At 45.7% G+C, this 12,747-nt stretch overlaps 1 protein-coding gene across 5 annotated transcripts in view; it reads left to right on the forward strand.

Annotated features, from left to right (window-relative positions):
* LOC116963004 (syntaxin-binding protein 4-like) overlaps window positions 1-12,747 on the forward strand; it is a 50,017-nt gene extending 37,270 nt beyond the window's left edge. For 3 of the 5 annotated variants that reach the window (XM_032998395.1, XM_032998396.1, XM_032998398.1), the window contains 11 exons: window positions 1,366-1,463; window positions 3,794-3,890; window positions 5,072-5,199; window positions 5,728-5,820; window positions 6,372-6,437; window positions 6,535-6,723; window positions 7,016-7,132; window positions 8,358-8,407; window positions 9,269-9,399; window positions 10,611-10,668; window positions 11,439-12,747. In XM_032998395.1, the coding sequence (XP_032854286.1) occupies window positions 1,366-1,463; window positions 3,794-3,890; window positions 5,072-5,199; window positions 5,728-5,820; window positions 6,372-6,437; window positions 6,535-6,723; window positions 7,016-7,132; window positions 8,358-8,407; window positions 9,269-9,399; window positions 10,611-10,668; window positions 11,439-11,535 (1,124 nt within the window). In that variant the 3' untranslated portion in view covers window positions 11,536-12,747. The remainder of the gene's footprint in view (window positions 1-1,365; window positions 1,464-3,793; window positions 3,891-5,071; window positions 5,200-5,727; window positions 5,821-6,371; window positions 6,438-6,534; window positions 6,724-7,015; window positions 7,133-8,357; window positions 8,408-9,268; window positions 9,400-10,610; window positions 10,669-11,438) is intronic. The other 2 variants (XR_004407907.1, XM_032998397.2) reach the window with 2 other exon arrangements.

Genomic DNA, 12,747 nt, shown 5'->3' on the forward strand with positions numbered 1-12,747 from the left:
TGGAGCTAATCCCGATTAGCCATGCATTGAAGGGTTACACCTCTGCCCTTGAGCTTGGGGAGGAAAGTGTTGGTGGCCAGTCCAGCAAAACCATTTACTACCTCTTGCTGGTTCCCAGCTGCTGGCATTAGCAGAGGGGATGGATACCTGGATTAGGAGGATTGTGCTTGTGCAGCATCTCCGCTGTTTCTCACTGCCTTCTCCTTGGGCCTGGTCTCTGCCGCGGCCGTCAAGGAGGGTGCGGTGAGAAGTGCTCAAGGGGATGAGGAGAAGTGGTGTTCCTTGGCAAGATGGGGCTTCCCATGATGTTAATCGGATCCCAGGCGGGCAAAAGAAATTGTTCCCTGGGCAAATCCTGTGCCACTGGCACGAAAAGGAACTTTGTCACTGAGCTGGGCTGATGGCTTGAGGGTGAGCAGGAGCAGGCAGCAGGGCTGCAGGCACAGCAGTCTGGCTCCTTTTTGGAGTCCGTTGGGGGAGCTCCGGGGCACGTAACGCCTTCTGCAGCCCTTTTCTCAGGGAACCTCACGGTTTTCTTATGGACAAGGCTTAACCATAATGGAAAAGGTGGGGTTCCCTCTGGGGATGGAGGAGCACAAGCGGCAGGGCATGGCAGCAGGGCTCGCGCTCTCTGCTGTCTCAGCTGTGATGGCAGTGCCGGTCACGGAGAGCCAACTGTCAGCAGCTGGCTCTTCCGATCTCATGGCAATTTTTCACCAGCAAAGCAGCTACCGTTTCTGCCTCTTCCTCCCTCTGTGTCTGCCATGCAACGCAGTGGCTCCTTCTACCCCCCAAAAAAAACTGCGTGTCCAAATGAGGGAAAAGGGCTCAAGGCTTTTTGCAGTCTTGGGGAGGGAAAAAATCTTGCACCGGTGTTTTTCCTCATTGCTTTTAATACATCGATTCCCTTTTCCACTGGTGTTGTGAAAGCCAAGGCTGCATTTTATAACGTTCTGGGTTTCAGTTTTGCTTAATCAATTAAAGAAGACAAGAGCCAAGCAGATTTTTTTTTTTTTTTTTTTTTTTCCATAGATCACCATAACTACAGATCCCAAGACTCCACAAAAATTTGTGACTGGAAATTTCCAAAGTACTATTTTTGCAGTGCTAAGTCCTTGGATGAAATGTCCCATTTTAAACTATGTAGAAACCCAGTTTCAGTAAGGGTTTGCCCCAATATCCAGTCTTTTCAATGGTGGCCTAGTTCAGCCTTCCAGGACCAGATTTTGTAAATCCTGGTCTTTGATTTTTTGCCTGCTGCACACACAATGTATTTCATGTAACAAGAGTTCTGAATTTTGCTTTGCAGACACCTCTTTCCTCTACCCAAGTGCTCCTCTATTAACATTTATTTTTGATTTTCAGCACCCGCTTTGGCATCTAATCATGAAGCAGCTTCAGACACCAAACCAAAAGTAGCACTGGATCCCCATGTCCGGCTCAAGGAAGGGAAACTGGAACTGGTAGGTGGAAACGGGTCCCTCTCCCTAAAGTGAGGTCTCCTCTCAAACCTCTCCCAAGGTACGCTATGCAGAAAAAAGTTGACTGGTGTGATACCTCCTTACTTCCAGCTGCCGCATTACTGGCAAACAGAATAAACTTATGTGAATGGTCTCCCTTGTATTGCTTTTCTGTGAAAGAACTGATTGAGACCTTTCAGCTTTGGTTCTTGCACCAATGTCGCACTCAGGCATGTGAGGACCGGTCGAGGTACTAGCATGGGGGCACTCTGTTGCTTGCTTTTTTGGAGGGATTGGAAAATGCAAACCTGAATAGATACAGTCAAAGAGAGCCAGCCTCCCTGTTTGCACAGAATAAAGCTAATGCACTTGATCGGTGTTCTAACCTACACGTACACCATCCTCTGCCGAACAGCCTGCTCCGGCCTAATTCCCCTTCACCTCTCCAGGACACTGATCAGGCTGTGCTGGGAATAGCAATAGCCCAGGTGATGTGTTTGCAGAGCCAGCTGTGGTGCTCAGAACGTTGCTTTCCTTATTAGCATCCTACAGCTCACAATTAATTAATCTGGTTTTGAGACAGAGGCAGAAGAGGGCATAGTGAAACATCCCAATTATGTCTGAAGGGGCATTTAAACACACCTTGGCTCATCTTGGCTATTTCTCAATCCTCCGGGGAGCTCCAGAAGTCTCCTCCTGGCAGTTGCACCTCCTTTGGATGTAATGAATTTGACTCAGGGCTGTAGGTGCAGGCAGCTGCCCTCCAAACTTTCCAGCGCTGCTGGGGTGACCGCAGGCAGCCTGGTATGGGCGAGGGAAGGCTGAAATACAAGATATCTCACTGAGGATCCAGCCAGAACCGCTGCTCCTTTCATCACTTTCTGGAAAATAAATTCCACGGGCACCATCAAAGGGTGGGGAGCGGAGCTGCCTGTTTGCTTGCCAAGACCCCAGCAAAGGGCTGAGTGCTGCCGGGGGGCCAAGCCCCCCAGCCTGGGTTTGGGGTGCATGTCCCCCCCCCTCCCCGGGTACTGCAAGGATTGGAGGGGGGGGCATGGGAAGGCACCCCTTCTGCAGGGTTGGGGGGGGCTGCCAAGGGGGGCCCGATGCAACGGGCATCTGCTGCCACCCCACGGCAGGCGCAACGCTCGCCCTTTGGCTGCTCTCGCCTCCCGGGAGGGCAGCACACAAGCAGGAACTCTTCTGATAAACCTGCATAATTCTCCTAGAGCAGGATTTAGGATTGCATTTTCGCAGCGACCTCTGCTCGTCGTGGGTAATAAAAGCAGCTCTTCTTTGGTGGGAGGAGTGGGGACGCTTGGCTTTCCTTTAAAAAAGCCAGTGGTATGAGCAAGCAGCTGCAGCAGTGCCAGGGTCAGGAGGTGCACAGCCACCTGCACACATCTGAGATGGTTTTGGGGACGCCCACGCCAGGTGCCAACATCTACAGACTGAGGGTCAGGATATCCCGAAGCCCAGGAGCCAGCAGCACTGCCTTGTGCAGGGGGGGGCGGGAAGAGGAGCGGGAGGTGGGACTCAGATGGGCCTCGCAGGCAGCCCGTGAGAGCAGACGGGTCCCATGGGCTTGCTGGTGACAGAAACACGAGCGAGGACTTGTCTCCATCCCCCTTTCCAGGGGACCATGTGGGAGATGCAGTACAGGCATGAGCGGGAGCCACGGGTGCTGCCTGGGACAGGGAAGTGTTTAACTTGGGCTCTTTCCCAGAATCTGCTGGGCTTGACTTTGTCTTTTAAAAGCTTTCACTTGCCGCCAGCAGCAAAGTGGGGCTTGTGCAGGTTTATCTGCCTCTGTGTGGTGCCCTGGGGTTGAATTGATAAATATCAGTAGCAGACACAGCATCAGGCATAATGAGAGAGCAAAAGGTGCAATGAAGAAGTGAAATGCTTGAATGTCTCCTGTTGCCACGGGAAATACTCTATGAATAGCTTTCATCTTCTCAGTTCCAAACGTAATTCCTGGGCAGTAAGAGCAAGAGGAGAGGCTGAGCTCTTGGCAGCTGGGCCTTGCTACAGCTCCACCGACTTTTGATAAAGCTCCTGACAGTTTGTCATAGCTGAAAATCTGCTTGCAGTCTGTATAAAATGTTCTTGGAGCGATGTAAGAGTGTCCCTGTATTCAGGAACAGACATTTCTGTACACGTGTAGGAAAGGGGAGACTGGAAATCCAGCCCAAGTCTGCTCCTTTGTGAGATGCTGCCTGGAGAGTCACTTCCAGGAGAAAACCCAGCACTAAGTGTCTTCCCAGCACCTACTTCAAAGTAGGTGCTTTTCCAGTATTTTTCTTTTTAAAGGTTCGTTGTTTCTGCTAAAGGTTCTGCAGTATCTTGGTCTGGATGTGACTGAGGAGAAGAAGAGGCTGTTAAAGCAAAGCTTGACCACAGACTCACAGGGGACGGTGGCCTACGGAGGTGAGCGGGCAGCTCTGTGTGTGATGGGGCTTTCCGTTTTTATGTAGGTTTGCTGGAGGCTGAGTAAGGAGAGAGGCATCTGCTGAAAGGTGGCAGGTAAGAGACCTGGCTGTCTATCGATGTAGCCTCAAAACAGCTAAGAAAAGTCACAAATACAAAAGAAGCTGTTTGGTAAAAGCATATTTAAATTGAAAATATATGAAAGTCGGTGCCAGGGCTCACTTTGCTTAACCCCAAGCTTGTCGCGCAAGAGCTGGCCAGAGGACACACAGAAAATAAAAGCCTGATCTGCTTTCTGTGACCTGCCAAAACATATCTGGCCCGCAGGGTTTGCTCTCCAGAAGTTTTTTCACAAAAATTCAAAGCCGTCAGCAACATCCCTACCAGCAGCAATGTCCCCACCAGACAGCATAGGCTTGCAAAGCACAACATCTTTTGGACAGACGCTTTTGTGCAGAATGAGTGACGGGATACAGAACCATACACCTCTTCTACGAGAGACTGGCTTCGTAGTTTTTGGCAATAGAAATAAGGATGATCAGGGGTATTTATTTGGCAAATGTGCTGGCAGCAAAGATGCAACTCTTGTGGTAAAGGCTCCTGTTCCTGCTGGAGTCCCGGGCTGAGGACTGGAGGGGCTGGGACCCCGGTGCCACCTCCCCTCCACTGCGCTGGCTCCCATCTGTCCCCGCAGTCCCTTGTGCCGTGCTTTCCTCCATAACCAAAAGCAAAACAAATCTGGGTTTTCAAACTTGTCAATTTAACACCTTTTCTAAGTGCTGAAGTCATTGAGTTGGGTTTTGTTTAAATCAGCAACATGAGAAATACCAGCAGGCAGTCAGGTGCCTTTTGTCAGGGAAAGGAGGTTTTGGCTTAAAATGTTTAAAGTCTGAGAACTACAATCACGAAAACTCCGCTGTGAAAATATCTGGGGTTGTGTTTTTTTAAAAGTTTAATTTTTCTCGATTGGATAAGAAGCAAGAGTCTGGTAAAGATTGTCAACAACTTATTTAAGCTTGATGCAATTGCCAAAGAACCCGGGAGTGTTAGAGAAGACTGTTTGGCATCACTAAACCCACTCTGCTTGGCAGTCGGTGGATGTCCCCCAAACCGGGGGAATTTTCTCCTAACACATTGCGCTTTCCTCCTTTAGCCTGTTAAAAAATGATTCTTTCTCGCAGATCTTCTCCAAGCACTCAGGGATCTGATGCAGGAGGAGCTGAACGAGGCAGGTCTGGATTCTCACTCCATGCTCTTCACGCAGCATGAAGTGGCCAGTTTGCTGGATACATCTGCTTTTCACTCTCTGGTCAGTCAGTCCAATGCTCTTCTACATTGAATCCATTAATCTTCTATATGAAATCCATTAAATTCTGAGATGGGAAAAGATAAATTACCTTTTTCTGGTTGTTCTAGAGTTATAAAGAGAAGACAGAACTATGCATTAATCATTTCAATTATAGGGAATTCTATAAAAGACCTCAAACTTCTAATTTTTAGTAAGGAAATAACAATATAGGATGATATGAAGGAAGCAGCCTAGCGGTGATGCAGAAAGGAAATTAGCCATAATTAATCAATTCCAACTCATTTCACCTGGTTCACAAAATGAAAATTCACTATAGCACAGCTATTCCCGCTATGTCAAGGATCAGAGACTGAAATCCTCTGGGGTGAAGAAAAAAGCTGCAGCTGAATTACTTAATGTGCCTTTTGATCTGGTGCATAAAAATTCATCGTTATTCTGGGTCTGAAAAACAAGAATCCTGCCATATAGCTCCATGCTTTTGGTAAAGCATAAGCAGTGCATGATGCTGCCTGTCCCTCTGTCTTGCAGACCTTCGACTCTCTCAGCTGCAATGGCAATGAGGAGCTGGAGCAGCTGCACCTGGAAATGATGGATCTGCGGCAAGAAGTCCGAAGGCTAAAGGTGGAGCCTCTCCTCTGAGCAGTTTTCTTGGCTGGTGTCTTCTGCTGTAGTTGGCTGTAGTCATGCGCAAGGGTAATGGTGTAGCCTGTCCCTCTTAAGAAGTCACCAGTTTGCATTCTGCACGCTCCTCATTACAAAGGAGACTCACCCTCGGCTCTCCTTAATTGCCTCTTTCTCGCTCTTGATCTCAAACGAAAACTTATTTGTACTGAAAGTATGCTGCCACTTTTTAGCAGCGAGTAAACATATTTAAAAATACAAAAAAAGTGTCTCACAAATCATTCAAGTACACAAAGAACAGAGGCACTGCCTGTTCGTTCATCCTGACCCAGCTGCAGATCGCTGGCATGGCTGTTAGCACCACGGCTGTGTCCGGGTGGGTTTCTGCAGGCATGCAGGTCACAGCCCAAAAAGCACTGTGGTGGGAGAGATTGAACACAACTGCTTCTGTGAAGTATTTTTATAGTGGGTAGGGGCTACAAGACCAGTGCATCTTCTAGAGAATGTCCTATCTCTTGTTGATTCTAATATGGTGAAAATATTTTCCATAGTCGCTCCTGAAAGAGGTGGAGAACAGCAAGAAGTCAATGGAAGATGAGCTTCAGAGACTAAACCAGGTTAACGAAGAGATTTCTAGGGGCCTTGGGGTGGTTTTGGTCGTTGGAAGCTGAGGGGGGATGTGGTGCATTTACCAGAACTTCTCGTTGCTTCCAGAAAGCACTGGGGTTCCTCTCCGAGAACCGGACGCTGCACAGCAAGCTGCAGATGGCAAAGGCTGTGCAGAGGCAGGCTCACAGCGCGGAGCAGGACTATGAGGAAGCAATCCACTTGCTGGAAGCTGAAATTGCAGAACTGAAGATGCAGTTGGCAGGGAAGAAAGCAAAACACGTCTCCGAAATAGAGGTAATGCAACCCCTCGGCCTCTGAAAAAAACCCACAAGCCTCCCGACCCTTCTTCTGCGGGTTCCCCTCCTATTTATAAAGGAGAAAATGAACATAGCTCATACATCATTTGTGATGTATGACCACGAGGCCAGCTCAGTCTCTGGATCTGTGTTATAATCTGTATAATTTCCACTGTCCATTCCAAAAGGACAGTGGTTTTCTGCTTGTAGCAAATGTCATAAATTGGTGTTTCCAGAAGCCAATGCTGGAGTGTCATCACCTTTCTTTTATTCCTCTGGCCCCGTCTCAGGAGGACGTCCGAGAACTGAAAAGACAGTTGTCCCTGGCTGATGGCCAGTTACGAAAATCAGAAGTCTCGCGGAAGCGCCTGGAGATCTGCAATAGGAAACTGCTCCTGTTTGTGCAGGTGAAGTGCTGAGCCACCTCTGGTGCTGGTGGCATCAGTGTGGCCTCTTATCCTGAGGGTGATTTTGCAAGTCCAACTAACTTCCTGCTCCATAAGCAAGAGTTTGTTGTTGTTTTTTTTTTGGTTTTTTTTTTTGTTTGTTTTTTTTTATCTCATCCTAAAAAGGCACTGTCTGTTGTTTAGGAGAAGCTAGGGAATGAACTCATATATACTCATATACTGAAGAGTTATGTAAACACTGTGGTGTGGGTTTTGCCTGGTGGCTCTGCTATCCCTGGCTCACCAGTCCCCCTGTGATGCTCTGGCTGAGGCTGCTCCAGAAAATCATGTGTTTTAACCCTTCCCTTTACATAACGGGACGGTTGCTTCTATACACAATAAATGTGAACTCGAAGAGTGGTTTTGTTCTTCCAGTGCTTTTTTCCCCCCATGTTTCTTGCAAAAGCGCACACATAATTGATTTAGTCTTTTAACTGACTGTTCTTCCACTTCACTACCTATATCAGGAATACAAGCTTGTGTGATTGGTAAACTGGCCAGCATACAATCACTAGTATTCAGTATATCTGCTACAGCTACTAGTAGCCTGTCCCAAGAGAACTTGAAATCACTAGTGGAGTGCAAGGAAGCATAGATACTGTCTTCTGCTTCAGAGAAGGAAGAATTAAAATGCCTCTAGACCTGCAGCACTACATGCTGGTGCCCATGCGATTTGGAGCTGGACTTTGGAAATGGATTTGACTTGGCCCCAGAGTCAAACATCACAGGATTTTGACCGCTGCGACAAAATATCTTCCTTTTTTAGACATCCTTCCGTAGTGTTTGGGAATTCACTAACTGTGCATGGTAATGAGAGCTTACATGTGCAGTTACAACCCAGAAACCAGGCATTGCTAGTAGTGATGATCAAGGCTCGCTGAAACGTAGACTGCAAAATTGTTCTTTGGGAGAGTATTTTAATGTTGCATTTCATAAACTTTAGCGTTGGCATTAAAATGCATAATTTAGATGTGGCTGTATATTTGCATAGGCTGTGAATGTTGCTTGAGTTGAGTTGCAAAAGGCCTTGAGATATTCGCTTCAAGGGCAATGAATAAGCAGAAGCTGATTACTGTCATATTAAATCTGATCACCAGGAAAACCCCATGAGGTTTGTTCTCAGCAATTATTCATTCCTACAAGTTTCAAACTTTTTTTTTTTTTTTTTTTTTTTGTTGCATGGCAGAATGTCCACAAGGTCCTGAGCACACCCAGTCATTTACCAGATGAGAAAAGGTAGGAGATGGCTTCTGGGAGTCTTGAACAGAAACATGAAATGTCTGTTTCTGACCTTTCTCAGGGGAAGGTGACTCACATGTAACCTACCCAGAGCTTCTAAACATACTGTTGCTTTGGAATTGAAACCACTGGGGAAAGATGAACTTGCAGGCTGCTGGTGGATTGTAATTTGGTGGGATTGGCCTCTGTTCAGGCTTTTGGGGGGACCGAGTAGGTGAAACACTCCTCTGGTTAAATTGCTCTTGTTAGCAGAGACCTCAAGCAGGTTGATTCAAAGAAGCAGAGTTTTGACCTGCTCACTTTTCCTAACATAAGTCAGTTTTTGGCTTTAGGATCATGTCCTTTTTTATTAGCAATTACAGTAACTGACAGAGTGCAAGCAAAGAGCTAACATGACTCTTAACTGCGTGAATGCTTGCGGAAATAGATTTCAGGCTTCCAGTCTCTCCTTCAACCTGAACCTATCCCCTATCACTTGGAAAAAAATGTATCATAACTCTGTGTGCTTTTAATTGATTAAATCATTAAAAGGTCACTGTGCCATTGATAATACCCATCCCTTTTAAAAAATCCAGATTTTAAGAATTATTTCAAATAATTTTTAAGTTTCCAAGACAGTTACTTCTGTTATAATGAAGGAAAAATGTTTTTGAGAAATTCTAAGAAATACTTTGATATCTGTCTGTAACACAATGATGCAAGTATGTCTAAAGGAGTGTCCTGTGCTGTTGAGTGACTGAGACAGAATCCCCCTGAATACATAGAATTTACATAGAATATCCTTCAGAAGAGACTGGCCAGGATTTTCAATGACCATTCTATGATAGAAGTATTGATGATGCTTTCCATATTTATAAGGGTCAACAGTGAAACAGAAGGGCATAAAACAGATGCAGTCTCAGATACATCTCTTCCATCTTCAGATGTTGTTGGCCTTTTGATATCAGAAGCTAAAGAACTGTTAGCATCATTCCTCTCCAACAAGGATGGTAAGCACTAAATTAACCGGAGAAACCTGAATCCAAACAAGTCTCGAGGATGTCTGTTAGTGTAATTTACAGCTTCCACCACCTTCTGTATTTTTTGTCATACTAGTTAAGCCTCCCATACATGTACCTGATTCTCTCATGCTGAGATGGAATTGCCCTCTGTGTATCCATGTGACTCATCTTTGAATCTGAAATGCAGACTCGCAGTATAAGGAGTCCAAGGGTGTGACTTGTGCCCAGGGCCGGAGGAAAGACATTTATCCATGGAAAAAAACTTAAGAGGCAGGAGGGTGGTTTCATATAATTGGAGAAATTCTGGTTCAAAGGTTCTGCTGGAGATCAGGAGTCAAAGCTTCTGCTCCAGGTAGGGCCATCACACTTGGTCAGATCTGCTGTGCTTTTAGCTTCCAAGGATGGAGATCCACAGCCTCTCTGGATAATGTGTTCCCGCGCTGCATTATGCTCTGTGAAAAAGATTTTCCCAACATCTAGTCTGAACTCCCCCAGGTGCAATATGTGGCCACTGCTCCCAGTTATATTGTCTGTCACTGCCAACAAGAGCTTGGCTCCAACACCTTTCTAATTGCCCTTGAAGTAGGAGTGGGTGCTGCAAGATTGCCTCTCAGCCTCCTCTTGCCAGGATAAACAAGCCCAGCTCCCTCAGCCTTCCCTGGCGTCTCCTTGCAGGTTATGAGCCCTAGGGCTCCCTTTACTGGACCCTGTCCAGTTTCTCAACAGCTTTGAACCAGGGATCCAAACCTTTGTTACGCCATCCAGGTACAACTACAGCAATGTTGAGCAGAGGGGAATGGTAATCTCCCCGTTTCCTTGGCGTCCAAATCAGCCTAGGGTCCATTCCCCTCACATGTCTGTGGATGGGAGAAAATCAGAGAAAAGACATCAAAAGGAGCGTTTCTGATCTCCTCTGTGTCAAGATCAGGTGAGCATACAGCCCTAAATAGGTGCCAAGTCTTTATTCTTTGATGCTATTCACCAACTAAACATGGCTATGGTCCAGCACGGTCTTTGTCTCAAAGCACAAGACACAAGGAAAATAATTGTAGCCTTTAAGGAGCACTTCTGATATATGTCAGCATTTTCAGAGTTCCTGCATCATTTAAATGTGCATTATCATAATGTAACAGTGCTACTTGCACTGGGCATGTTTTCTAGCCCTTCACTTATACTTGGCTGTGTGTTTACATTTGCAGGTTTGCCATGTGACAGGGACGAGTGCCTGCCTGATAAAGGAATCCCAAATCACAAGGAGTAGGTGTCAAAACTGCTGTGGTCTGTAATTTTGACAATACACATACTAAAAAATCCTGTTTGTTTTGTTGGGTTTTTTTAATAAAAATTTTTGCTCGACAACTTTTAAACAGATAATCTAGTAGAGGCCTCCAGATGGCCATGTCAGAGTAATACATCCCTTCCTAGACAGCAAGAGACTTCCTGCCCTGCACAGTGTGAATTCCTGGATCTCTCATTTGTTTGCTAAAATGTTCTTTTTCCTTCAGGCCAGATTGGAATTTACGATTCCATGGCTTGTCTAACTGACATTTTTATAGACCACTGTGAGTTCTGAGTAAGGGCAAAAACATCACTGAATGTGTTCATCTATTATGTTGTGGTATCAGGATGCTGTGAAGTCCCAGCCAAGGCGAGCAGGACAACATGGCTTTGTTTGGACGTTCAGTATCTTAAGAATTTCCCTGCAACCTCTTAAATGGCTTATATTTAACAAAACCATGTCCTAAAGATATCTGCTGAAAGGGCACTTGGAGACCTAAGTGTCTACTATCACTGTCTTAGCTGATCACCTTAACATTAAGATCTGCTAGCACAGTTTTTTAGTTAGGTACAAAGTAGACATTTGAAAACCATGATTTCAAGGTTATGAAAAGCATTTTCAGACAAAGCAGATGCCCAGTACAGTCCACTCGCCATGCAAGATCTGTGGCCTCCTCTTTTCTTTCCTAAAATAATCAGTGCTTCATGTCCTTCTCCCAAACTACGTAAAACGTATTTCTCATTTTCAGCCATCTTCATCAGAAGACTACGTGGCCCCCTCCCGCAAGCCAGACCAAGGGTCATCAGCTGCATCCAGCAAGTCCAACCAAAGAACTGCCTAAGTAGCCTACATCGACCTTTCATGGCTTGCTCGTGTTCCAAACTGCGACTGTCCATAACACAGCTACTGCTGTGCTGGGAGATGAGAAGGACACACCATGGGTGCTTCAGCTTCCAGGCAAAACAGACTGAGAAAAAAGTTTTCTAACATGAGACTTTGTGTTTCTTCCTAACTATCCAAGACTTTATCAAGAACCTCCCCTGCACGTCTACCTCTGAATTATCATACAAGGCTATTTGCTCAAGGTTTTGTAGCTTTATAGGAAAAATATTCCTGAGAGGCTACAAGGGCCTGGATTTCACTGGCAGCCTTTTAGAGCTTGTATTCTGGGCAGTAAGAGGAGCATGAACGTACCCAAGGGACTTAGGGGTCTCCAACAGATTCCTTCTGGTATTTCATATGAAAAACCAAAGTATATTTAGTGACTGTAATCAAAGCAGCCTAATCTGTATCATCCTAGCTGTCTTGGGACAGGTACTTCTCTTTTTATTCTTTTTGTATAGCTTATTCCAGCTGCAATGCTTGAAATGGAAAGCACCATCTCATCTACCTGTTGGACAAAGAGTGCAGAGATAGCCAGTTGTATGCTACTGGCGATGATGTATTGCTGAACACCAAGCACTCCCTGGAGCGCAAGAGAGGACATAGTGAATATATTTCAATAAAAGCCCGCAGTGTCACTTGGAAATTACATACACTTGGTGCAAGAGTGTATGTGGATAGCAATGAACGGGCTAGAGATCCAAGATGAGCACAAGTTCTGGAAAATAAAATGGAAACGCTGCTCACAAGGTGTTTGCTTTCTGGGTTATGATTGCAGCTGCTGTGTCCAGCATCTTTGAGACAAATACCCTGCCTGGGTCCATTTTTTCCTCCCTCTTATTTTGGCAGCTGGTAGCCAGATGCATTGAGAAGTTGCAGGAAAATGGGGTGCGTTCTGGCTTTTACACAGAATTGTTACACTTACTTCAAATCTCCTTTGTAGGGGTTCAAAGCGTGTGGATCCTTCATACCCTAAAATAAGGGCTTAGGAAAAATCATGACCTTCACCAGTATCTACTGTACTTGAAGATATCACTGCACTGTGAGAACAGTAACTCTGTTGTGGAATCTGAGTCACATAAATAACCAGTCTGAAATTTTGGTTAAACTTAATCTTACAGCTCAGAGTAAATGAAATCTTTTGAATGCATGCCTCAGGATATAAATTAAAGGAC

This window comes from Tyto alba, unplaced genomic scaffold, assembly GCF_018691265.1.
Source record: "Tyto alba isolate M040663 unplaced genomic scaffold, T.alba_DEE_v4.0 Super-Scaffold_28, whole genome shotgun sequence".
Taxonomy (NCBI): domain Eukaryota; kingdom Metazoa; phylum Chordata; class Aves; order Strigiformes; family Tytonidae; genus Tyto; species Tyto alba.